The sequence below is a fragment of the Caretta caretta genome, chromosome 11 (assembly GCF_965140235.1).
Source record: "Caretta caretta isolate rCarCar2 chromosome 11, rCarCar1.hap1, whole genome shotgun sequence".
Classification (NCBI taxonomy): Eukaryota; Metazoa; Chordata; order Testudines; family Cheloniidae; genus Caretta; species Caretta caretta.
The window spans coordinates 69057470-69084363 of record NC_134216.1 but is presented as its reverse complement, the minus strand read 5'-3'; the positions used below and the strand labels follow the sequence as shown (position 1 = coordinate 69084363).

At 44.6% G+C, this 26894-nt stretch overlaps 1 protein-coding gene across 1 annotated transcript in view; it reads left to right on the top strand.

Annotated features, from left to right (window-relative positions):
* MREG (melanoregulin) overlaps positions 1-26894 on the top strand; it is a 42724-nt gene that overhangs the window by 2542 nt on the left and 13288 nt on the right. Inside the window, 1 exon segment of the mRNA XM_048869917.2 lies at positions 9754-9910. Coding sequence (XP_048725874.2) covers positions 9754-9910 — 157 coding nt within the window.

Below are 26894 nucleotides of genomic sequence, written 5' to 3'. Positions count from 1 at the left end.
CCATGGTCTGACCCAGGATGGCAGCTCTTATGTTATAAATAGCCAGAGTATTAAGAGGGCATGTCATGAGTTTATTGGTCTCAATAAAAGCAGTAGCAGCAACTAGAACTACTATGTAAAACTTCATATAAAAGGAGCTAGTCTCCTCTTGAAATTCCTATCCCTAGTCACTAAGGCTATTCTTCCTAAAGAACAGAATAACTTTTTTTTAAAAAAGGGATTAAGACTTTGTGTGAGGAGATTATGATCTTTCATTAATACAGTATCATTAAAATTAAATGTCCTGAAACTGACTCAGAACTTGGTATTTCATGTCAAATGTTCTAAATATTCATGTTATGCAATCCATTCTATTAGTAGCTTCCCCAAGCATTAGTAATACAACCTGCTCTGCTCTTGTCCACTCTACCCAAATGCTGCTTCTCTAGGAGCACCATTTGGTGTTTGAGTTTTCACACGGACATCCAGCTTTTGTCAGGTCAGGGAGTGACACACCTTAACCAATAGGATTAGACTGTAAAGCTTGGGTCAGTGGAATAAATCATTCTTAGCATGTGGATTAATTCAGTTGATTAACCCTTATGGTATGTATTTGGTCATCCAACAACTGACAGATGCATTCCTGGCCATGTGCTATGAATCAGTTTTAACTGGCAGTATTGACACACATGAGCAGTAAACAGCTCTTCTCTAGGTATTGACAATGTTTTTTTCCATAATACATATAAAATAGGAGAGGTGCTTGTAGTACATTTAGGAGAGCTTGTGTTGTGGGTTTTTATAGCGGTAACCACTAAATTCAGCGTCTGTCAGCACTCACCACGCAGGTGGTGTTCAAGATGCTGGTGTTACCTCCCTATTCTAAAGGCCTGATCCTGTAATTGCTGCCTGTTGAACTCCTGTAGATTAGGGGATGAGCTGTGGTGTCAGTTACCATTGTGACAGGTTTCAGAGTAGCAGCCGTGTTAATCTGTATCCACAAAAAGAACAGGCGTACTTGTGGCACCTTAGAGACTAACACATTTATTTGAGCATAAGCTTTCGTGGGCTACAGCCCACTTCATTGGATGCATAGAACGGAACATATAGTAAGAAGATAGATAGATATACATACAGAGAACATGAAAAGGTGGAGTAAGAGGCTAATTAATTAATGACCCAGCCACTCCCAGTCTCTATTCAAACCCAGGTTAATGGTATGTAGTTTGCATATTAATTCAAGCTCAGCAATTTCTCGTTGGGAGTCTGTTTTTGAAGCTTTTCTGTTGCAAAATTGCCACCTTTAAGTCTGTTACTGAGTGGCCAGAGAGGCTGAAGTGTTCTCCTACCAGTTTGTGAATGTTACGATTCCTGATGTCAGATTTGTGTCCATTTATTCTTTTGCATGGAGACTGTCTGGTTTGGCCAATGTACAGGTCATGGCCAATGTACAGGTCATTACACATATTGAATCTATTTCCCCATGTTAAGTATCCTCACACCTTCTTGTCAACTGTCTAAATGGGCCATCTTGATTATCACTACACAAGTTTTTTTCTCCTGCTGATAATAGCTCATCTTAATTAATTGGCCTCTTGCGCCACCTTTCCATGTTCTCTGTATGTATATCTATTTATCTTCTTACGATATGTTCCATTCTATGCATCCAATGAAGTGGGCTGTAGCCCATGAAAGCTTATGCTCAAATAAATTTGTTAGTCTCTAAGGTGCACAAGTACTCCTGTTCTAGTTACCATTGTGTGGTAGAGGCTAGCTTTATGGAGACCGCTGTATATGCTAGATCTTAACATACTTTAATGCAATATATTTAATGAAATGAATCTACATCTGTGTCTAAGGTAGATTCTGTGGTGATGAACACGTTAGAAAGGCCCTGGGCATTTTTTGCCTTCCTCTGTAGCATGGGGCACGGGTCACTTGCTGGAGGATTCTCTGCACCTTGAAGTCTTTAAACCATGATTTGAGGACTTCAGTAGCTCAGACATAGGTGAGAGGTTTATTGCAGGAGTGGCTGGATGAGCTTCTGTGCCCTGCATTGTGCAGGAGGTCAGACTAGATGATCATAATGGTCCCTTCTGACCTTAATATCTATGAATCTATATATTTGTGTCCATTTCTATTTAAAATCTTACACCATGTAGGAGAGACAGAGACTTTGAACAAAAGGGGGCTCCATTCTTGCCTTCTTAGGATTTGGGTGCTAATGGCTATACCCCTTGCATGTAAATACCCTGGGTCAGATTCTCTAGTTCACTAGGACTTTAAGGCCCCAATCCTACACAAGATTTACTTACGTACTTTATGCACTGTGAGTAGTCCCACTGACTTCAGTGTGACTGATCACTGTGTAGTTAAGCGTGTGCAGTAAGGCCTCTGATCTTGTGCACCCATTATCCCATTGATGTCAAGGGGTTTGTTCACACATTCTAGTCAGCATAAAGCTGGCGGAATCTGGCCTTTTGTTAATGTGATACAAGAATTCTACAGCATTCCCCTGGTGATCTTTATTTTCACTCTCTGTATATACTAATCTCTGATATTTTACAAATTTAAAAAAACTTTTTTCAGTTTTATAAAAGCATCAAAGGTATATTGCACCTTCAGTTTCTTCTTTTTTGCAAATGGTGCGTGCATGACTTAAAATGCTTCAGATTTTGTCTGAAAATGGCAAAAACAATTTCTCCTTCAGTTGTCTGAATTAGGACTTTGATCCTGCAAAGCACATGCATAACTTTGAGGGCTCTGAATAGTCTCCTTGAAGTCTGTGCAAAGTGAAGCGTTTGAATAAAATGTTTCAGGATTGGGGCCCTTAAGGTACAACTCACGGAGACCACTGCAACTGTGCGTCGACGTCAGTGTTAAGTATGAGTGTAAGTCTCTGCAGGATCCATGCTCTGTTTCTAGTGCAATGTCACATACATGAACCCCTCTTTACCACTGGGCCGGTGAGCAAGTAGCCAGGGTTCTGGGCAGGTTGGTCAGACCACACTGAAGTGCTCTCGGCCGTGGAATTGCCCCTCAGGTACTCAGTCTACTAAAGCTGCAGTCACACCTCATGATTAGTATAAACATACACAGTTCTTGCAGGCATATTTCAGAGGCTTATATAAACTGTGCTGTGAAGGGAGAGGGGGCACTTCAATCTCCAGGGCTGTCAAAGCAGCACCAACGTGACCTAGAAGCACTGCAGCTGCAGAAGGCCCGCGTAGTCGGGCTCTCTGTGGATGAACTGCAAGCGTGGAGGGTCGGACATCCTTGACCCACGCTGGAGCAGAGTGCAGAGTTTCAGCCTGGTGACTGGAGTAGCAGTTGCTTGCAGCCCTTCTCTTTCCCACCCTCCTCCTAACATCACTTGGGCTATTAGAGCCTGATCCAAAGCCTCCTGAAGTCAAAGGGAGCTATGTGGGTGAAATCTTTCCACTGACTTCACTAACTGCGGCTCTCCAGGCCTTTGCATATGATAACCAATTCAGTAGTCTTGCCCAGGCCTAATGCAGAGACCACCTCCCTAGATGGGGAGAACCTCTCTATTTTTAATAAACAGGAGTACTTGTGGCATCTTAGACTCTAAAGTACTCCTGTTCTTTTTGCAGATACAGACTAACACGGCTGCTGCTCTGAAATCTATTTTTAATGAGCAAGTCCAGGACTTCAGTGGCATGGACGTGACAAATGAAGGTGGGAAGCAATACGGATTTAACTGTCCTGAGTTCTTGCTTCTAAATATGCTACCTAAATAATAACACAGAGACATTTAATACTGACCTTGGTGCACACAGCTACAGGAAATTCCTATTAACTTAATGAAAGTTAAGCACCTGCCTGGAGAGGCATAGTCCCTTATTGTTTCATTGTCTTGCAAAGCCTTGTGAGTCTTCAGTCGGTGAGCTGATTGCATGGAACACCTTTCTTTAGTAACACATGATAGTGATGATCCTGTTTAGTTAATGCTGGCTTTTCACAGGAAATCCTATAGAAGCACTGTTTATCTGACAGCTACCTTGTCTCATGAGTCCTTCCTTGCTATTAGTGTCACCACAACCCAGTAGCCATTATTTGAAAGAGTTGCACTTTTGTTTAAACTGCAGCCATCTTTCGATTGGTTGGCATTTCAGCTCCTGTAACTGGGTTTTAGAAGATTATTCTGGCAGATCTAATTCCTGAATAAGTGAGTTTTGAATGGAAAATCATTAAAACTTCCCCAAACCCCATCTGAAGGGTACCAACCAAATTAAAATAACATATTACTCAACTGGTGTTAGAGAGAGAGAGACTTTTTTCCCAATATAGTAAGGTCTCGCTCTAGAAAATGGTGAAATCTAGCAAGGCAGAGCTTTCAGCCTAAATGAATTGCTGAGCATTTAATGTAACCTTTGTAAATGGCAGACTGATTAAAAATTGGTTTGGTAGCCTCTTCCATCAAACACAAGAAACGCGTGGTAATCTGTCTCGCTCTGAAGGTGAGCTCTCTGGAAGAGGGGGGCCTTCTCTGGCGGCAGCTGAATGGAGAGAATTGAAGCTCTTAGTGTAGATAATACATTCTCAAATATTGAAAGCTCCTTGGAGCAGTGACCTGTTTATGAAACACTAACTCTCAGCAATTGTTGGATAGAGGCCAGGCCGGGCAACGCGCCAAATGCCCTCAACTTGGCTTCTGTACCTGGGAGGGTGTGGTGATGGTGGTGATATAGTGCTGGTTTTTCCCTATCTCTTCCTTCTAAATGTCACGTAGGAGGATACAGCATTATAGGAATATGGGGTCTCTGCGAGTTATGTGGTGTCCCATGTGCCTTCGGGAGTGGGGAATACATGAATTTTTTTTTTTTTTTTTTTTTAAGACCAGTGGCTGGGATTGTCTTAGCATTTGGAACACAAGGTTTCCGAACCCATTAGGATGGGTTCAGCCCTGTATCCTTCTACAGGAGATAAAATGAGTACTAAATGCTGTGGGCTGATAAGCGGGAGCAATTCCACTGAAGGCAATAGGGTTGTGGCTGCCTTATTCCAGCAGTGAATCTCATCTTATGGGAGACTTTATAATGATACCTTAGAAGCTGAGAACCTGTCTCGTCTGCATGGACACTTAAAACAACCCCTTCTGGCTTGAGCAGGCATTTGCCCCAGCATCCCAACAATACCCCTACTTGTACAGTGTGCTACATGAGGAGATGTTCCTGCCCTCCACCCCAGAGGTGGCTGCATTTCAGTCACACTATGTAAACCACTTGTGGAGCACTTCCTGGGCTGGGAAAAGGCATTGCTGCTATAAAAGGATGAAGAACAAAATATTTGAGATTCACACCTGGCTTCGTTTCGACCTGACTAACTGAACTTTAAGTGACTGTGATTTAGATCTTGTACTTCTCTGAAGTTGGTCCAAAAAGATGATGATGGCATGGTGCAGAATTTCCTGAGCTGTTCATCTTACATCAGCCCAGTGAGTAACACTTTGCTCACACTTAAGATCAGATCAGGGTGCATAATTGAAATGCAGCTTGAAAACATATTAAAATGTAGCAAGTGTGCTGATTTTAGTTATGACATCTTGGTCCCATTGAAATTAAGAGCAAAACTCCAATTAATCTTAATGGGAGCAGGGTTGCACCTTAAATGAAGTGTTTGGGATATAAAGTAGTGAAGTCCAGAAAGATTTAATTTGGAAATGGCTTTACTGAACACATGCCAGCACTAATCTAGAAATAATGGTGGTGTGCCATCCTTGCCTCTGAAGTTTCTTTCCTTGGCTTGTTTGTTAATTATAGTTTGCAAGAGATCAGGCAACAGGTAGCACAAGGAAAAACAGCTTTCTGGCCTAGTAGAAGCCTAAATAACCTTCCTGTATGGATATTTATGGTAAAGTATAAAAAAGATTCTTTACAAGCTAGCAGTCCTATAAAAATAGTTTATAAGGGGCCTTATTCACAGGCAAAATGCCTATAGGGTTGTTAATGGCTGTACAGAACAAAAAAATTTTAAAGCACTAAATTTAAGGGAGCAAATAGTATAAATATTAGGTCCCGTCAGCTTGTCCCTCACAAGAATTGAGTAGATTTACTTCTCACCTTTCTGAATCCCCATCTGATATTATTATTTCTTTAAATTTAAGGGGTAATTTGAAAATACCTACAAAAAAGATCTAGTCACTTTGATTAAGAAAACTGAATTAGTGTTACAACAACATCATAATGACCATCCAGCAGGATTACACAACCCTTGCTGGACAGCACACACAAGAAAATGAAACGATCCAATTGCCAGCCAGTAAATCAAAACAACAGAAAAGCTCTTTGTATCACTGTAGCACCAAGGGACCCCCCCAACTGGGGGGTGGGAGAGGGAGGAGAACTGTGCTAGCCACTGAGCAATCACCTAGAAAGAGACAGTCCCTGCCCAAAAGAGCTTGCAATCCAAATAGGCCAGCCAAAGGCAGTATTGTTATCCCCATTTTACAGATAAGGAACTGAGGCACAGAGACCAAACGACTTGCCCAGGATCAGAGAGCAGGTCTGTGACAGAGCCAGGAGTGCAGCCCAGTCCTAGGCTAATGCTCCAAACACCAATCCATCCTCCCCCAATGCTACTGAGTACCCAATGTCCTTACTGGTCAGGCATATGCAGGCCTATGCTCTGCTGCCCTATCCGGGGTTTGTAGTTATCCAATGTCTTCAGCATCCAGGCTTTGAAGGGTAACACTGTGTCCCTAGCCAGAGTAAAGTACCACTGCATTCCAATGACTTTCCCTCATCCGAGGAATGAAAGGAATGGACACCCTGTGCTGCTGGCCCAGGATCTGTTAGAGGGGGTAGGAGAGGCATCCTCTTCGAACCTGCCCCCTCCCAAACTCCATAGGATCCCCATGAGGCAAACTGCATATGGATGGATTCTTGTGCAGGAGGAGGCATTCTCCATAGTGTCACCCCATCTCTGGAAAGCTGGGGATTTTCTACCCGAAGTTAATTATGACCCTTTCTGCATTAAGCTGAGCACTTTCCTGTTCTGCCCTTTCAAATCCTATCAGGAGACAGGTGATGAGGCCAAGGCTCCCCAGGTCTTCAGCAAACTGCTGCCATGAGGGATGGGGAAGGATCTAGGCCTCTCTGCAGATACCCCTGCTCTCCTTAAAGGCCCTGTGATCCCTTGGGGAGTTTCCCTTCAAGACTTGTGATGTCTGCTGGTTGAGACGATGACACCCCTGCTTGTGCTGTGGGCAAGCAAACTGCCTGCTGACGGCAGGGTACCTTGGAAACTTTGTGAGTTTGGGCCTGTGGAATTATCGGAGTATCTCTTGTTCTTTGATGAGCATTTCTGGGGGAAAAGTGTAATTTGGCCTTTAGCCACTGCGATAATATGTATGGAGCATGCAGGCCATGAATAGCGCTTGTGAGAAGTTAATTTTGTACACTGTGCCTAGATCTAGATGATCTTTTATATGCACAACTGGAATGTGTTTGATTTGGGGACTGAAATTTCCTGGCATTTAACAGGCGGAGTACTCTGGCCGTTTGCTAGTGTGGAAAAATATTGATGCCACTCCATCCTCCACACCAGCCATTAGACGAAAGCAAGCAATACAAGCAAGCTTGTGCTGTAAAGGGTGTGACGAGAGCAGGCACAGCAAGGTAAAAAAGCTCAAATGACACTATCCTCGGCTTGTACTTTTTGCGTCTTAAGCAGACTGCAGGAGCTGCAATACCTGGAGACAACAGGAATTAAGGATGGAAGGCCAAGCTTCTGGAATTTCCTTGTGTTTTGGCAAGGGCATGAGGTCAAACATGACGTAAACAGAGATTTTTGGGTGTGTGTAAATGGGGTTCTATTAAATCTCCCTAGAGGCCCAACCTACTATTGCATTTCTTAAGTAGCTAACTCGGAGCTCAGGTTTAGAAATTTACAGTCCCTGGCTCGCTGAAGTCAGGAGCTGGGTGGGGCAGGAGATCAGAGCCCCGTCTTTGAAGATGACGGGTTGGATCCTGGTCTATGCTGTGACACAGAGTCCCTTGGTGAAATCTACAAAGGGTGGGGACACACTACCAGCCCTAAAAAGGAAGGGGAGCTGCTGACTGCTGCCTCTGCTTGTTCTGCAAAGCTGCCAAGGGAGAAAGTAGAGGGGGTCTTTTGTCCCCTGAGACCCTTGCTCCTTTTCCCAGTGACAGCTGCAGGATTTACCAGCCCCTTCTGCACCACCAGTGAAAGTGGCAACAGCTGCCATGGCCAGACTCCCTCTCCTGACGGATAGTTGTGAAACCTGCCACTGGTTATAGGCCTCCTGAAATACTGGTGTCTTATCTGAAGGTGGCCTCTCTGATGTCTACCTATCAAAGAACAAAGGCAGGTTAAGAGGCCCCTGAAGTCTTTGTGTTCATGCCATGGATTGAGTTACATGGGAACTGGCAGCCAAGACAAAACACAAATGTGATGGTCCTACTAAGAACTATACATGTAATCCTCTTAATGACGTGGGCTTTGTAATGATCGGGGTGAGCAGAGAAATCTTGGTGACGCTCATGGAAGCCATAGACTCTGGGAGCCAGCAGAGAGCAGACTTAATTTCTGCCTCTTTTCTTCTGTTAAATATTCAGTGCTCCTTGCAAATGTGCTCGAGGCTTGAAATAAGCAACAGCTAAAACTTCAACTCTCCTGCCCCAGGGAGCGAATGGTTCCGCGAAGTGCAACTGCTGTAGTGACCGCATTCAGAGGAGTCTGACTGTGAGCATCAGAACAGTGTTTACTTGTGATCAGTGCCGGGTGGGATTGAAGTGTCTGGACAAGGCTGTTAGTGAAGTAGTAGTGAATGGGTTTTGTTTTTGGAGGGGAAACCCTTTCTCTCCCCCACCAACCCCCTGTATAAGGATGAGATTAGCTTTCCAAGCTAGTGTAAAAGGGAAACTGGGGTGTTGGAGGAAGAAAAGATAAATTATATCTCCGTCTTTGACATTTCCCCCTATTTGATTCAGAAATAGGTTCTGGGAATCGCAAAGCTTTCTCTTCACCCCCTGTGTAAGTCTGGGACCCGGGGGACTGACAGTGCCGCTTTAAGAATTTTTGTAAAGGGATGTTTAATCTGCTTTTTGGGTGCAGTAGGTTTGGGTAGTTTCCCAAGATAAAGGGAGGCCCCTCAGTACTCCAGCTACTACTGCCAACTGTAGCAACGTGCATTGGAGTTGGCTGCTGGCAAACTCTGTCAGCATACAGCAGACTTGAAAGTTCGAGAGCTGTCACTGACGCACACCAGAACCGGTTGACTGGAAGAAGGCCGCTGTACCAATGCTGAGCGGAACTAATGCTATGGGGCTTTAGAATAGAGTATTTATAAGGATAAGTCCACTTTTCATGTTGTGCCTTTCCAAAGCAAGGCATTCAGCTGGCTCCTAGCAGTTGTTCTCTAGATGATGGTGGTAGCTATCAGGTGTTTGAATAGTTCAGTGATGGATGTCATGACCTGTTGCATTGTGCAGAAGGATGTTTGTTTGAAAGATACCCTGTGAATACTTAAGATGCATGGGTTTCCTGTCTCATTCAGAGTACAGCACCTTTAACAGAGCGACACCACCAGGACTGCCTAGACTGAGAGCAGTGAGCACTAGACTCCGTTCTAGGGCCAGGCTGGCACACCTGCTTTTCTATTTCAGGGGCAAAAGTGTTATCAGCTGAACCGTACAGACCCCACTTATCGAATACACCTGACTATAGAACTTAACTGCCGTTCTCCAGACTCAGTCACTGACAACTGCACCTCAATATTCCCCCTTTCAGTAATAACCCTTATGCCTCGTTTGGAGCCACCTTGGCGAGGGACGAGGAGAAGAACCTGTGGAGCACCCCTCATGACATGTCCCACACTGAAGCCGATGATGACAGGATACTGTATAATCTGATTGTCGTCAGGAACCAGCTGGAGAAAGATTCTGAGGTAAGGCTAAAGGACTGTTGTTCATGGATACACAGTCATTGAATAAACACTTGCCACAATTACAAACCAGCCACGAACAGCTGAGAACAAATGTCATCACATATCCCGGTGGTTGGTCATATTAGAGATAAACTTAACCAAACGGTAAGTCTGGTCATTCTTTGGATACCTTTCAGGTCTGTATGGAACATTATTGCTGTGGTAGCTTAGTTGAGTAGCAGTATCAAAGAAGAGGAGGTTATACATGGTGATGTTAAATATAGTCGGGCAGTGCAGATGTTTCTCTAATGAAAGGAAGTGTCCAAAGGACTACATCAAAGAGTTGCTGATGCTTGTATATCTAGGTTGGATTGGAGGTTGTGCGTACCATATGGTAAGTATTACTCTGGGGAAAGAGAATTCTACTTATTTTCCCCCTGTACTAAATTTGTTAAGAGGTGAAGTAGGGAAGCCTTTCTATTCCCTGGTCAAAGAGCGGTCTCTGTGATACATTTCCTATACCAGCACGCACACTTAAGGCTCTTTCAGACTTCTATTAAATTAAACCACTACCTACATAGACCAAGTAACTTCTCTCTCTTGTCTATGCAGACATTCAAAGAGTCCCCGCCCCAAAGAGCTTACTATGTGTTTCTACAGTTTCTAGTACACTGGGATCTGTATCCTGGCTGGGTCCCCTAAGATGTTACTATGGGTAGCTCTACACTGAGGGGAGGGGAGCGGAGGAGCGGGGAAGAGCTGTGGTACCAAATCTTAGCACCCGGGCGCTTGCGGGGCTCATGCTATAGGGCTAGAAATAGCAGTGCAGATGTTCAGGCTCAGGCTGGAGACTCCCCCTCACTGGGTCCCAAGTCCAAATGTCTAAACTGCTGTTTCTAGGCCTGTAGCATGAGCCTGAGTCAGTTGACCCAGATGCTGAGACTTTCTGCTGTGGGAATTTTTTTTTTTCTCCTCTCTCCCTCCCCAGTGGACATACCCTATAATACTTTGTAGTTGTAGAAGCAGCAGTGGCTGTTCTGATCTCTGGATAAGACACCTTTGACATAAGCTGTGCCTGCATCCTGAACTACGATTCTCCAGAGAGCAGTTCTTTTGGAGGGTCACAGGATTTAACTTCCTGCTTGATAGTTCACATTGCCATTATTAGATGCTTCTATGCCTTATTAGCATATGCTGGCCTTTGCATGTTCAAAGCTGTTTTCGCTATTCCCTTCCCTCGTGTTACTACCACACCACAAACCTGACATTTCCACAAGAATGGTCCTGTCCTTGTGCTGAACCTGAACTGCAATAGCTTGTCAAGTCAAATATTTGTGTAATCGGAATATGGTAATGATCAAGTACAGAAGAACTTGTGCAGCTGGTTAGGATAGTGGGGGGGGGGGGGGAATTGTCATCATTATATAAACTATATTTTATAGGCCTGATTTATTTCCCTAATGGACTTCATGTGTGTGACATTAGTGACCTGGAGCATGGATTGAAACAGGCTGTAGAAAATACTCTTTTAAAATGAAATTGACACATCCCTTTTTGGACAGCTATTACAACTGTGAAATGTTTGCAGGAAAACTGGATAGTGCATAATTTCATTATGATCCCATGAAAATGACCTAATTTGATAACGTCTGCAATGTAATTATTTTTCTTTTTTCTAGGAATTAGTGAATTTTAGTGAATCTAGGAATTTTAAGTGAAAATGAGCCAGTTTTTTTAATGAATCCTTATACTTTTGACATTTAGTTGAAATGAGAGAATATAATTTTTGAATATATTGTCATGAAGTGGGCTTTTGGGGTAGTTAGTGTTTAGATGTTTTGGAGGGTTGGGGGAAATTCATACCTGGGCTAAATTATGGGAAACAAAATTGCAACACAATTCTCATGACTACACATGACCCTTATTGGTATAGAAACTATAACTTTTCTCATGCTCTTAGGTTCATGATCACAAGTTTCTTAATGAAAAGATCCCCGTTAGTTTCAATTGACTTCAATGGGCCACAGTTTGGATCAGTCCCTAAATTATTGCTCAGGAATGTGGGTGCTTTAAGCTAATATGATGTGAAGAAACGTAGCTGAGTTAGTGGCTTGTGACTTGTGTCCTCACTTATTAAATATTTAATTTATTCTGGATTAGAGCAGTCTTTTAATCTGATGATTATAAGCCAGAACTACTTCCTGATGACTATGAAAGCCATTAGTTGTTATGTAACAGCATCATAACTATAATGTCTCTCAGTCTTTAATGTATTGATCCTTACAACACCCACTGTGAGGTAGAACAGGGCTGTTATCCCTATTGTACAGATGGGAAACTGAGGCACAGAGACTAAGTGAGATGCCCAAGGTGTCACAGGAAGCCAACGGCGGAGCAGGGAATTCCCTACCTGAGCACCTCACTGACTGGACTGCCCTTCTAGTGAAAGACTCACATTTACTACAACAGACGTTGGATCAGGCTGCTTGTTCGTCCATTTTTAAAACTCTTAACACTTTGAGTAGTATCTGGAGTGGTGGTCAGTGCTGGAAGGCTGGAGGCCTTCACTCTAGGAGATAAACAAACCCCTGGGACACTAGTTTTGTTGTGTTTCAATCACCCGGTGGAGTTAAGAATTGAGTGTCGGATTTAACTCCTTCAACTTTACTTTTATTAATATTTTGCCCTTAACATTACTTACTCTGACTGTGACTGAAGTTTTTGTGAGCTGAAATCTTAATAGATCTTTATTCTGGAGTTTTGTACTAGCATGGTTTTAAAATTTCTTTTGTAGCCTTACTTTGTTAAAGAGGAAGAACATTAATATCAAGGGTTGAAGGACAAACGATGTTTCCTGGCCTGTGTGTAGGAAAGGGAAGAATTTGTAACATGCATCAGCATAAAGCCTGGTTCTCTCTCTTATTGTGACTTGTCGTCGCCAACACAAAATCAGCTGGAATTCAGTGTTGTTGGAGGATCCTCTTTCCTACAAACTAACTAAGCCCTTTTGGTACTAAGGTGAAACTCCCTATTCAGTTGGTCAGAGCTATAGTGGTGGTCATAGTTTATATAATGCAGCATTGCTTGGATTCCTCATTCCTGCTGTTGCCCCTATGCCAAATGGTAGCAGATTTGGGAGCCTTTTGGGTATCTAGATTTTTTTTTTTTGAATGTAACTAACTTGTTTGCAGTACATGCCAGTCCTTGAACAGAGGTGGTCACAAACAGCACACTGGGAAATCTGTGCTTCAGAAATCTCAGCTCAAACAGTTCCTAGGAAGCAACTCTGCCCCAAGGATCGACTCTTGTTACAGAGATTATGGCAGAGAGGAAACTGTCTTGCTGTTTGCAACAGCTCCTCTAAAGAGAATAATTAACACAGGACATTTATTCAGACCTGCTAAGAACATGTGAGACTGGGTGTAACAGTGCCATGTGGTGACACCTACCTAACAATATGATCACTTTTTTGCTCTTTCTAAAGACAGTTACACTGAAGTCTCTGGGAGCTTTACTGGAGTACTGAGTGCTGAGTCTACCCCTTTGACTATATTCATGTTTTGAATCACAATGTTCATCACACTTTGTTTTTAATCACTTTATTTATGCAAACAATAAAAAAAAAATCCTGTCTGAATTCCTGTGAGGAATGCAGGCTCCTTCACAATAGTCCTTTCTGGCCTTGGGATCTACGATCTAGTTTGACCTACTGTACAGTACAGGCTGTAGAATTTCCCCAAGATATCTGCTCTAGGAATTTTTTTTCTAAAACGTCCACTCTGGATTTAAAAGCAGTCAGTGATGGAGAATCCACCAGGATCCCTTTTAAATTGTTCCAGCGGTTAATTACAGCCCTGTTAGGTCATTCCCAGAAGTGCATCCTTTCTGAAGCAGTACTTCTGAGACTGAAGCAACAAGTCAGTTTCCTGGAATGTGATGTACCAAGACAGAGTAATCGTGATGGAAGATCGGATATGGTGCGCTTACTCTGTGAATCTCCATATGATTCACACAAGAAGCTGTCTTTTAAAGATGGGGAAACTGAGTCACAAGGAAGTGAAATGTTTTGCCCTGCATTGTGCAGATTAGTGGTAGAGCCAGCAGTAGAATCCAAAGATCTGTATATGCTACAGAGACTATACTGGCAGAGGTTGATCCTGGAACCTCTGCCTGTTGATTGTGATCTCCGGGCCGCTGCCTGCCCTGGCCCCACATCACTCCCGGAAGCGTCTGGCTGCTAGCACGTCTCTGCAGCCCCTGGGGTGGGGAGGGGGAAGCTCTGCGCACTGTCCTTGCAGCTTCCATTGGCTGGGAGCTGCAGGGATGGGCAGCGCATGGAGACCCGCTGCCTCCCCCCAGACTGTGGAGATGTGCCAGCAGCCAGATGTTTCTGGGTGCGGCGTGGGGCCATGGCTGAGCCCCACTGCCCCGTAGCCAGGAGCCGCCTGTGGTAAGCACCTCCCAGCCGGAGACTACACCTCGCTCCCCAGGCTGGAACCCCCTCCTACATGCAAACTTCCTCCCAGAGCCCGTACCCCCTCCCACACCCCATCACTCTGCCCCAGCCTAGAACCCCCCTCTGCACCAAACTCCCTCCTAGAGCTTGCACCCCTCGCTCCTGCACCCCAACCACCTGCCCCAGGCTCAGCCAATGCACACCCCACAATTGAGAATGTTGCACTGATTTGTGACAGTCCCTGAAGGGTTTTAGATCTATAAGCCACAAATGACACTAATAAAAAGTGAAACTCATGAACTGACCAGTGGATTCTATGAGATTAGGTGCAATGTGACCATATGACCCCTGCATCCAAACCCCATCCCAGAGCTTGCACCCTAAACCCTTTCCCCAGGCTCAGCCCAGAGCCCCCTCCCACACTCTGAACCCCTCAGTCCCAGCCCAGAGCCTGCCCCCCTTCCTGCACCCCAATCCCCTGCCCCAGCCCAGTGAAAGTGAGGGAGGAGGGGGGAATGGAGGGAGCGGGGCCTCAGGGAAGGGGCGGGGTAGATCCTGGGTTGACTTTTTTTTATGCACAAGATCACTTTTTGAATTTAAGATCATCTTGTGGAGATCACTGGTGTAGATGCAGCCTACATAGACAGAATGGGGGTTTTCTGTCAATACAGAAATGCCACCTCCTTGAACAAAGCCATCTTCTGTGGACGGAAGCCATCTTCTGTTGATGTAGCTGTCTGTATGCTGGGAGTTACGTCTGCGTAGCTATGCTGGTCCAGGGTGTGGGTTTTTCGTACTCCTGACTGCAGGGGTGAAAGTAATATTTAAACTCTTTCCGGTACAGGGGCCTGGCTCTGGGCCCCCGGGAGGGGTGAGGCCTCAGGCGGAAGGGGCGAGGTTGGGATCAGCCAGCCCAGCCCATCCACGGAGCCTGGCCCACACTGCCCAGGGCTCCAGCGGCGATTTAAAAGGGCCTGGGGCTCCGGCCGCTGCTGTGGTGGTGGCAGCCAGGAGCCCCGGGCCCTTTTAAATCACTGGCTGTGTTGGAGTTGCCATGTCTTCACTGCTATTGTAACAGGAGTTACGAACACACTTTTTTTTTTTTTTTTTTTTGCAGTGTAGACGTGCTCTCTAAATCCTGTATCTTAACACATCTTTCTTGTTTTCATATTTTCACTTCAGAGAACTCTGTACTAGGTCAGTTTATTGACATCTATATAACTCAGAACAAAAAATGTGTGTTTGGTAACAATTGGAAACACCCTCGTTGTTGGAGACTCTGTGGCTGCTTCTGATTCCGGCTCCTTCTGACAGACCAGAAAAACTTGGCTTGAGAACCCAACATTTCTGTACTCTGTGCAGTAATCACATCTTACCCCAGCGAACATTTTACAATTAGGCCGAACAGCTTCACCCTCTTCTAATGAGAGCTCAGCCCTATGAGAGAAGCAAAGGTTTGAATTGCAACACATAATGGCCTGTAAATGCTAAACATAATCTTCTTTGGGGAGCTGTTAAATTATCACTCTCCAGATGAGTGAATACGGCTCTGCTCTTCAGCTGCAGTCTGAGCAGAATAGTTCCCACAGAGAGACCTTATGGAAGCTGCAAAGGAGATGATGCTGTTTCTGCTAGGAATGAGCAAGGTTCACATGCTGGACTGCTTGTGATCTCTCCCATGATCTGATTGTCACTGAGACTTCAGGTTTTGTGTTCTGCTGGTGTCAAATCAGTGTTAGTGAGAGGAGAATTCTCTTCTATTTCTAGGTTCTGATTCAGCAAAGCACTTAAACGTGCTTAAGTACCAATAACTTAACTAGACGTCCTTATGTGCTCTGCAGAACTGGTACCCACATGTCCTTGTCTTCCTTAAGGACCTACAAGTACAAGCGTTTAGGGAAAGGGCCATATTCCACCACAGAGTTATTGGGCCCAATTCACGTGCTTGGTATCCACACGGAACTCTGATTTTTTTTTTTTCAGTGCAAAAAATGTGGTGTGGTTTTTTTTTTTTTAAAGCAGCAGAGCTAACCTGCATTAGCTATCCCACCTGAACAGGGTTTCTCCCATAGACAGTTACTGCCTCCTGGGGAGGGGGATTAACTATGGCAACAGGAGAAGCTCTCCCACTGATGCAGCAGCATCTTCGCTGATGCGGTGCAGCTGTGCCATACGTGAAGACAATCACGTGGTGGTGGTGATAACGGAAGTTCTGAATAACAGCAGGGTAAAGTTCTGGCCCATAATGACTTGATTAAAATAAGTCATTTTATTTATTGGGGGGAGGGATAGCTCAGTGGTTTGAGCATTGGCCTTCTAAACCCAGGGTTGTGAGTTCAATCCTTGAGGGGGCCATTTAGGGATCTGGGGCAAAAATTGGGAATTGGTCCTGCTTTGAGCAGGGGGTTGGACTAGATGACCTCCTGAGGTCCCTTCCAACCCTGATATTCTATGATAAGTATTTATAAACAGAAGCATCTGTAGTCTCTTTATTTGAGCCCACCCTTGGGATATAAATAAATTCTAAGGTTGTGACTTGTCTGAAACAAATTTTGGTACCATGAGAGCCTTGCAATTTGGGCACAAAAAGGGTCATCTTAGCTCACGTGCCTGTAAAATGTTTTCACTGGCAGTCTTTAAATCAAGAGTGGATGTCTGAGGTACAGCATGGCTTCTAGAAAATCGGTTATGGTCTTGATGCTGGAACCACTCGGAGAAATTCTGTGGCCGGTGTTACGCAAGTGGTCAAGCTAGCTGATGTAATGGTCACCGCTGGCCTTAGAATCTGACTCTCAATGCACGGTGCTGTAAATCTTCATTCCTATGCCGTTGTGCACTATAGATAACTTGCAGTGCTCCACAGTATACCTGTAAATAAATAAAACTGAGGTATGTGTGCTAAAGTTAATTTTGTGATGGATTATCTTGCACGTTAATGAGTAATTCGTAATGAATCTCCTAGCAGCTATGGAGCAGTGTGATCTAGCGGATAGGGCCTTGGACTGTGAGTCCGGGACAGGGGTCATATTTCCAAATATGCTACTTAACTGCTATTTGAGGCTGGGTTGGTCACGTCCCTAATTTGTGTCTCCACTTCCTCACCATTAAAATAGGGGTGACAATAAGTTAGCTTCCTTTGTGAAGTGCTCCGAGATCTACAACTCAATAAACATGATCATTGTGCTCTAAGTTACTGGAGAAAGCAACTGAAATGCAGAATTCAAGAGAGCTCTGTACTCAGTTCTGGCAAAGGTGAGGGTTGAGAGGTATGCAGAGACTCCAGAAGGTGGGAGTAAATTAGAAATGGTCGGCATGTTGGGACAGAGCACCTCTTTCCTGTTGTATTGTGTTAAACCATGTCTCGTATAGCATAGTCATCCAAGCTATGAGAGAGGTTTACCACGTGCCTCCTAAAAGATTCAGAAACAGGATCTTTCATTTGTACAACTCTAAGGGCTTGTCTCTACAGGGACATCCAGAAAATTAATCCAAGTTAACTAAAGGTGTGAATGGAAAGTGGATTAGTTAAAATTAAAGACTCTCTTTAGTTCTGAGTGAGGGTATTCACATGGGGTTTAATGCGGTTTAACTACTCTACTTCAAATTCGCACATTTTAGTTAATTTGGATTAACTTTCCTGGAAGTGGAGACAAGCCCATATACATTGCAAGATGGGAGGAGAAAGTTACCCTTTAAATGGCTCCAATATTGATGATTTGTAAGTGTAGTTCCTTGAGTGCTGTTGTTGCATAGATGTGAGCATGTGTCACAAGCCAGCTCTCCTCCATTTAGCCTGTGTCCACTTGACTAATGTGGATACTTCCAGCCAAAGAACTTTCACTCAGTGGGGAATCTGCCTGTTCTGAATAACAGCAGGGTAAACCCTTTTTAAAATAAACAGGGCCTAAATATCTGCTCTTTAGTAATAATCCCTAGCTTCTATCCAGCACTCTTCATCCATAGATCTCAAAGCATTTTTCAAAGGAAGTCAGTATCGTCCCCATTTTACAGATGGGGGAAGGTGAGGTGCAAGGAGATAACCTAGCAGGCCAGTGGCAGAACAGGAAATAGAACGCGGGTCTCCAGAGTGATCTATCCACTAAGCCACACTGCCGTCAATCATATAACACTAAGTTCCGCCAGTAAATCAAACCTGCAAAACAGGCCCTGTCACTGTCCCAGAAATATACCCTCAAACTTCCCCCAAACCATGCTTTTTGCAGCATGCCTGGACATTAATCTAATTCAGGATTATTTAGGGTCAAGGTATAGGGAGATTTTTTTTTTCTTCAGAATATGAACATGGATCCAGATTTTGCATCTGATCATGTCTCCAGTGGGCTGAACCACACCACTAGTTCAGAACAACCCCCGAAGGCTGGAGCGGTACAGGTCTGGATTGGTATTTTAAAGCTTGGGCCCACATCTGATAATCTTTAGGTTGTTTGACCTAATTTCCTATGTACAGCTCCTGAGAACAGCGCTGCAAATTAATTTCAAGGGAATAAAGAAACAGCTCTGAGGGAGGATTGCTTTGGCAGCATGAAGAATACCACCTACTAATTAATAAGTTTCCATATCGGGGAAGGTATTTGATAGCATTTGTCTCTATTCTCCTTGGCACAACTTTTTGTTCAACTTCCAGTTCTGTGCCAGTCTGGCTCATACTGAATGCTTAGGATTTCCCCACTTCAATCTGGCATTTAAAGTACTTAATACGTTGCACTGATTCCATGGAACTTTTCCAGGTAAATGTTTGAACAGCTGAGTGTTCAGATCAGCAAGGCAGGCTGGTGTGTGTGTCTAACACAGAACTCACACTTTCTCACAAGCCATCTGTGATGCATGGAATTAGTCATCACTTCCCTTGGAGCTTTCACTGGCCTGAGACTGAGATTTCCAGCAAAGCATTACCAGTCTGATATTGGAACAGTTGCCGCTGTGGATCACTGCCTGGGAGAGACAGGTTGGGAAAAGCAGAGTTGGCCAACTTGACAACTACTTGAATGTGATGTTTTTGCAGTTGTCCTGGTGTCTGCCATCTGGGTGCCCCTGTCTGCCATCTGGGTGTCCTTTGCTACAGTCTAGTGGCAGGTTCTTGTGAAACTTCAACGTGTTGCAAAGTCTCCCTGTCTGGTCCCAGGGCTGCTGACAACCCTTTTGGGCAACTCCTATGAAGGAACAAGTCAAGACTGAACAAAATGGATTGGCATATTTGAGCAGCATCACAAAACTGCTTGTTACTTCACTGAAGATCATTGCCAGTGGTGGCGGGATGGCAGAGGTGGAGGAAGCTACATGCTTGTAGTTTGGCCACCACTAGAGCGCGAGGATAGCACAGAAAATTCATGCAAGAAGCCATGGTTACTTCTTGGGGTACTGCAGTCTTTAGAACTGTTTCTATGGAAATTCTTATGCTCTCCACTGGTTCCTGTATCTGCCGCTCTTTAGTCTTGCACCAAGGCTTTCTCTAGTCTTCACGGCCATAGGTCATACCACAATATGCATGATGGAGAGGAGAAAATTATTTGGCATCTGGGGAACTAAGACTGAGAATAAGTAAGCTCTGCCCACGATCACATGGGAAATCTAGGTGAAGCTAGGAATACACTGCAGATGAGTGCTTTGACCATAAATCCATCCTGTCTCTTTTGTGGTGGTGTCATTTCCCTGGTTGAAGCACACTTACCACGTGTAATAACAATGAGCATTGTGGCACACCAGGCAGTATGTACTTGTGTAGCTGAATATTAACTTGGAACATTATCTGTAAGAACAGATTGTTTAATAAATGGATTTATTGATCTCCATTATCCAACTCAGCCATTAAAGGTGACCCACAAAAGGGGGGAAATACTTTTGTTACTTCTATAGGATTGATAAAATATCAGTAGGGTCTTTTTAAAAATTTCCCCTGCTTATGACATTAAACATTCAGGTTCCACCCGCCCTGGAAGACTGGCTGGTGACCTAGTGAAATGACAACTTACTGAATCATGAAAGTAAGCTCTGCAGCTAAGAGTGAGGATTTTTAGATTGCTTTAAAATGTTTGGGTTTCTTTTGCTAACACCTATTTAACATCAATGTCCAATTAACATTTGGGAGAAAGGGCATCTGTGTTAAAGATTACCATGGATGAATATTCCGTTAGGGTATGAGAGCTCACAGCTCTGACACATCTAGTATAGAATCAACCAAACCTGGACTGACCAAAGTCAACATTCCTGATATTTCTGATGGTTCGTCTGTACTGTTTCTCTCCTAGTGAGGTGGTGAGTCACTCAAGGGATCAGATCTTCAGCTGGTAAATTGCCATAGGTCCACTGAAGTCAAGGCCATGTGTTTGGATGCTGAATTTTCTCATTCAATAAGAATCCGGAAGCAAATTCCCCCCTCTCCCCCCCCCAAGTGAGACTATTTTCATTAATATCTGCTTTCTGAAGGGCTGTATCATTGTGCGAGTAGCAGAACAAGAAGGGTTTGCTTGCTGCCATTTGTGAGGTTCCCTATACCATTTTGTAGGAATATTACTACTCAGCCTGAGCGGTACAAGGATCAGTTAGTCAATGTTTCTGCAGAACATTGAACTAAGTAGTAGAAACAGAGGCACAGAGATGAAGTTACTTGTGTAGTGTGGCACAGCTGGGATGAGAACTCTGGACTTGGGAGGCTGTGCAAAGCGTTTTCAGCTTGGGCATGAGAACCTTCTCTCCTTTTCAGGGGCTTCTGGTGCGCTCAGACTACGCTTCTGCAAAGCTTTGCAGAAGTTCAGATATGTTCCTTTTGGAGCCTGTCCTTCTTTAAAGCTTCCCCAGCTATTGTGGGGACAGCTGCAGTTGTGTGTGGTGGCTGCAGCCTGTTGTTGGGTACTCTGAGTCAGAAAGTTGCAGGGAGTAACAGCTTAAAAGGTTGGCTTTACCGAAACCCTCTCTGGAGTTTAGATGCACAGAATCCCTTGTTTCAGAGTAGCAGCCGTGTTAATTTGTATCCACAAAAAGAACAGAAGTACTTGTGGCACCTTAGAGACTAACAAATTTATTTCAGCATAAGTTTTCATGGGCTACAGCCCACTTCATCAGATGCATAGAATGGAACATATCGTAAGAAGATAGATAGATATACACAGAGAGAGAGAACCTGAAAAGGTGGAGTAAGAGACTAATTAATTAAGATGAGCTATTATCAGCAGGAGGAAAAAAAACTTTTGTAGTGATAATCAAGATGGTCCATTTAGGCAGCCGACAAGAAGGTATGAGGATAATGATCCCTCACTCTCACAGATCTTGGGAGACAGACCAGTCCTTGCTTACAGACAGCCCCCCCCCCCAACCTGAAGTAAATACTCTCCAGCAACCACACACCACACAACAAAAACACTAACCCAGGAACCTATCCTTGCAACAAAGGCCCACGGTAAACATCTGATGAAGTGAGCTGTAGCTCACGAAAGCTCATGCCCAAATAAATTGGTTAGTCTCTAAGGTGCCACAAGTACTCCTTTTCTGTCCATATATTTATTCAAGTGATACCTTCATAGGACCTAATCACATTAGCCACGCCATCAGAGGCTCGTTCACCTGCACATCTACCAATGTGATATATACCATCATGTGCCAGCAATGCCCCTCTGCCATGTACATTGGCCAAACCAGACAATCTCTACGCAAAAGAATAAATGGACACAAATCTGACATCAGGAATCCTAACATTCAAAAACTGGTAGGAGAACACTTCAACCTCTCTGGCCACTCAGTAACAGACTTAAAGGTGGCAATTTTGCAACAGAAAAGCTTCAAAAACAGACTCCCAACGAGAAACTGCTGAGCTTGAATTAATATGTAAACTAGATACCATTAACTTGGGTTTGAATAGAGACTGGGAGTGGCTGGGTCATTACACATATTGAATCTATTTCCCCATGTTAAGTATCCTCACACCTTCTTGTCAGCTGCCTAAATGGGCCATCTTGATTATCACTACAAAAGTTTTTTTTTCCTGCTGATAATAGCTCATCTTAATTAATTAGCCTCTTACTCCACCTTTTCATGTTCTCTGTGTGTGTGTGTCTTCTTACTATATGTTCCATTCTATGCATCCAATGAAGTAGGCTGTAGCCCACGAAAGCTTATGTGCAAATAAATTTGTTAGTCTCTAAGGTGCCACAAGCACTCCTGTTCTTTTTGAGAATCCCTCGGGAGTGGCAGAAGGGCGGAGTAGGAAAGGGGATGCAGTGCTAGGGACTTGCTTCTGATTCTTTTCAAAAAGCTTTGTTAGTGCAAAGGAAGCAAGAGACTCCTAGCTCAGCTTATTATTTTTATTATAGTAGCACCTACAGACCCCAGTCAAGGCCTGATTTCCCCCATTGTACTAGACAATGTCCAGGAACATCATGAGGCAGTCCCTGTATTGAAGAGCTTCCAATCTGAATAGACAAGAAGTAAAAGGGGAACCAGAGGCACAAAGAAGTGAGTGGCTTGCTCAAGGTCACGGAGCAAGTTAAAGGCAGAGCCAAGAATAGAAGCGAGCTCTCCAGACTCCCAGTCCAGTGCCCCACCCACAAGACCACGCTGCTTCTCTGTTAAGTCATGCTCTAGTGGTACACCCCTTCCTCCTCTTCCCCTTGTAGTAGCAAGTGCTTGCTGCATCCTTCCCTCAACAGCTGTACAAAGCCTCTAAAGCCACCAGCGGTGGTGTTCTAACCTAGCCAAGGGTCTCCTCCTTCCCCCTGTCACTTCCTCCCTACGCCTCATCTTCAGCCCTGGGTGCTGCGATTGCTATTGCACAAGAGTCTGTCATAGGTTGTGGCAGGAGCTGTGACGCGTTCCCATACCGATGTCACGGTTACCCGTCAAGTGTGTGTGTGTTCCATTCCTTTGCTCTCGCTTGAGGCCGTGCAGCGGTGAAGTGAATCCATCATTCTGTTAAGTCCGCTGCTGTGTTCAACAGGTGCAGATGTTAAAATGGCCCAACATTTGGGGAAAGGGGTTCAATTTATTTAATTTTCATAGAAGCAAAACCAACTTAACTTCCTAGAGGAAAGAAGCTGCTAGTGAAGCCCCCTAGTGAGCGTTTTCCCAGGGTCTCTTCTCATGGTCATGCTTTTATGCGTTGTTTACAAAAACTCTTCAGTCTTGTTTCAGCCCTTTGTATGCCCCTTTAGATTCAGAAAGGGAAGGGACATTTATATGGATAAAAAGAATACCCAGAGTTAATGCTAACAAATGCTAGTTAATGCTAACAAAAGTGTTAGATGGATATTAAACCATACGCTTATCAGAAATGTCCCAGACAACAACCTGCAGTACACATAGCAATTCCAACTAGGCTGTAGCCACATGCACCCTCTAATTCATTAACGAGGACGGTTTGATGGCTTCAAAGGTTGTAACAAGATATGGCACCTTCCACTTTTAGGTCACTAGTTCTATCCAGCCCATATTAATATTAACTGCCTCTGTTAACCATCAAACAGTTAGAGGCTAATTAGACGTAAGTTGGTCTTTGGCCTGCGCTCTGTGGACAGTCATTAAAATTGCCCTCACCTCTGAATGTCCAGTCCAGGGCAGAAGCCAAGGAGTGATCCTCAGGATAAGTTCACCATGAGATGGCGTGGTTAGATTCTGCAATGTTTAAGGCATTAGAACATCTAGTCTGACCTTAATAACACAGACCATAGTGTTTGACCCAGATATCCCAGTACTGAGCCCAATAACTTGTGTTTGACCAAAATCTATCATCCAGAAAGGCAGCCAATCTGGATTTGAAGACAGCCAGAGATGGCGAATCCGCCCCTACCTAGCTGCACCACAGGTTCTGTGTATAGGTGAGATGAAGCTATTGCCCAGGCGGTGTGAGGCGGGGGGGAGAGCGTGCTGTATCCTTTCAATGTTAATGGAATAATTCAGTGCCTAAAGATTTGAAAAGAAAGCAGCAGCCTTGTTTCTAAACAAAACAGACAATGGAACCAATTCTGCTGTTCTGCTGGGGTAAATCAGGAGCAGCTCCTTTGACACGAATGAAATTGCTCTGGGTTTCCATTAGAGAGCAGAGTTTGGCCCAGTAACTCTAAGTGTAATTAAAAACAGACCTGAATGAACATTGCTTTGCTGCAGATGGGTTCTAGCAAGGTCCCCGTTAACATAAAATTCAGGTGGAGAGAGAGAGATCAGGGTATCTGGAGTGATTAGTATACAGCAGTGATTTTCAACCTTTTAACATTTGTGGACCCCTAAACAATTTCGAATGGAGGTGCAGACCTCTTTGGAAATCTTAGACATAGTTTGCAGACCCTCAGAGGTCCACGGACCACAGGTTGAAAACCACTGGTATAAAACAATAGGGTACAAACACTTTCCACCCATCCAAGGCTCCTAATAATAGAAACTAATTATTGGATTCAACTCAAATGAGCAAATAGTTTGTATATTAAAAATGTATTTGTCTAAAGAGGTCAGAGATTCACTGCTTATTTTTTGCAGAGACCCTTCCTTCCTTCCTTCCTTCCTTGTTAATACTTTGGGTCATGAGGACGCTGGGAGGATTCCAAGGGATCTCTGCCAAAAAGGGCCAAGGCAGTAGGTGCCTCACACTGGGAAAGCTGAGGTTTGGGGTTTGTTTTTGCTCTCTGGGTTGCAGTCAACTTCTCCTCGAACTCTCACTTACAAACTGCAGTCTCTTCTTCAGTTAAAAAATAATCTCTTTCCCTTCTCACCGAGCCAGAGTTCACATCCTAGTGTCCAGGGTGCGTCACAAAAGAGAGGACTTCCAGGTTATTACTGTATCCTCTCCTTTTCAGAACTTAAATGGCGTATCAGGTCATGTGCAAAACTGGAACAATGAGGCCATTTTCAGGCTCCAAGGGAGGAGGTGGGGAAGGGAAACACCTCTGCTTTGCTTTGCCAATCAGTGAATAGCACCAATACTCTCTTAGCTAAGAATGAAGGATTTCTTCCTATTCCCAGGCTGGGGGAAAAAACAGCATACGCTGCTGTGTGCTGATCTGAATTTCCCCTGCTCTCCTGGCATAAATTCTTGACTATCGTAACATCCATGATCCTCTCACTCAAAATCATAATCTCAGAGGAGTTCCTTTGGTTATATTTGAGCAATGGAGGGAAACAGATGATTCATTTGGAGCGCTGCTGTCTTGACTTGGCTGTCTGCATACAGAAGAAGTATAGAAATGTCCTGTCTGTAACCGGAGAAGCTCGGGGCCAACATTTTCAAACCTGATGCCTTAAGTTTGGATCGTAATCAGAGTTAGTTGCTGAAAGAGTGTCACCCACAAGTCAGCACCTCTTAAAAATCAGGACACTTCTAATTCGGAGTCTAACCTAAGCACCTAGGTTTACGTTATTTTTTGGCGTAAGTATCTAATCCCATTTGTTACAAACAAATGAAAATACTTGAGTCACCTCAGTGGTTTGTAGGTACAAAAGAACATTTCAATTAAGTGACGTCTTAAAGTGACTTTCTTAAAGGCTGCTTTGCTTGTGTACCTCAAGGGCCGGACCCAGTTCTCAATTAAAGCAATAGAAGTTTCCCCCACTGATTTGAATTGCTGGATCCCGGCCTAAACTGATATGTGCTCCTGTGAGATAGAAATCTTGCCCAGGATGCTGCATATCTGGGAAACGAGGTTCTGATCTTACTGGTCTGATAGACAGCCAGAGATCAGCTAGTACTACACGGTGAATTCATCTGATTTCGCAATGTGATTGTGACATGCATGGATTGTGACATGGAAACGGGATTTTTAACCATCATTCAAATTCAAGAATTCAAACCAGACTTAGGCCAGGAAAACCCTTGAAATTGAAAATCACTCTTAACCATATAATGCCACCTTGGATAACAATTGTATGTCGGCAAGTGCAAGGGCTAACGCACATGTTGGTATTAGACCGGGGTGGGCAAACTATGGCCCGCGGGCTGGATCCAGCCCCTCGGGGCTTTGGATCCGGCCTGCGGGATTGCCACCGCCGCGGGCTCCGCACCAATCCTGGAAGCGGCCACACCACGTCCCTGCAGCCTGTGGGGGTGGAGCAGCAGAGGGCTCCGCACGCTGCTCTTGCCTGTGGGTACCTCCCCAAAGCTGCCATTGGCCAAGAACAGGTTACCGTGGTCAATGGGAGCTTCGGGGGAGGTACCCACAGGTGAGGGAAACACGCCGAGCCCTCTGCTGCCCCACCCCACCCCAAGGGGCCACGCAGGGACGTGGTGCTGGCCGCTTCCCGGAGCAGTGGGGGGCCAGGGCCGGGGCAGGCATGCAGAGAGCCTGCCCTGGCCCCAGTGCGCGCCACCCCGGAGCTGCTCTAGGTAAGCAGCACTGGGCCGGACCCTGAACCCCTCCTGCACCCCAACTCCCTGCCCTGAGCCCCCTGCCACCCCACACCCCTCCTGCACCCCAGCTCCCTGACCTGAGCCCCCTCCCAAACCCTGCTTCCCAACCCCCTGTCCCAAGCAATTTCCTCTCCCAGATGTGGCACTCAGGCCAAAAATTTTGCCCACCCCGTATTAGACACTTCATTATATAGAGAAATTCTAAC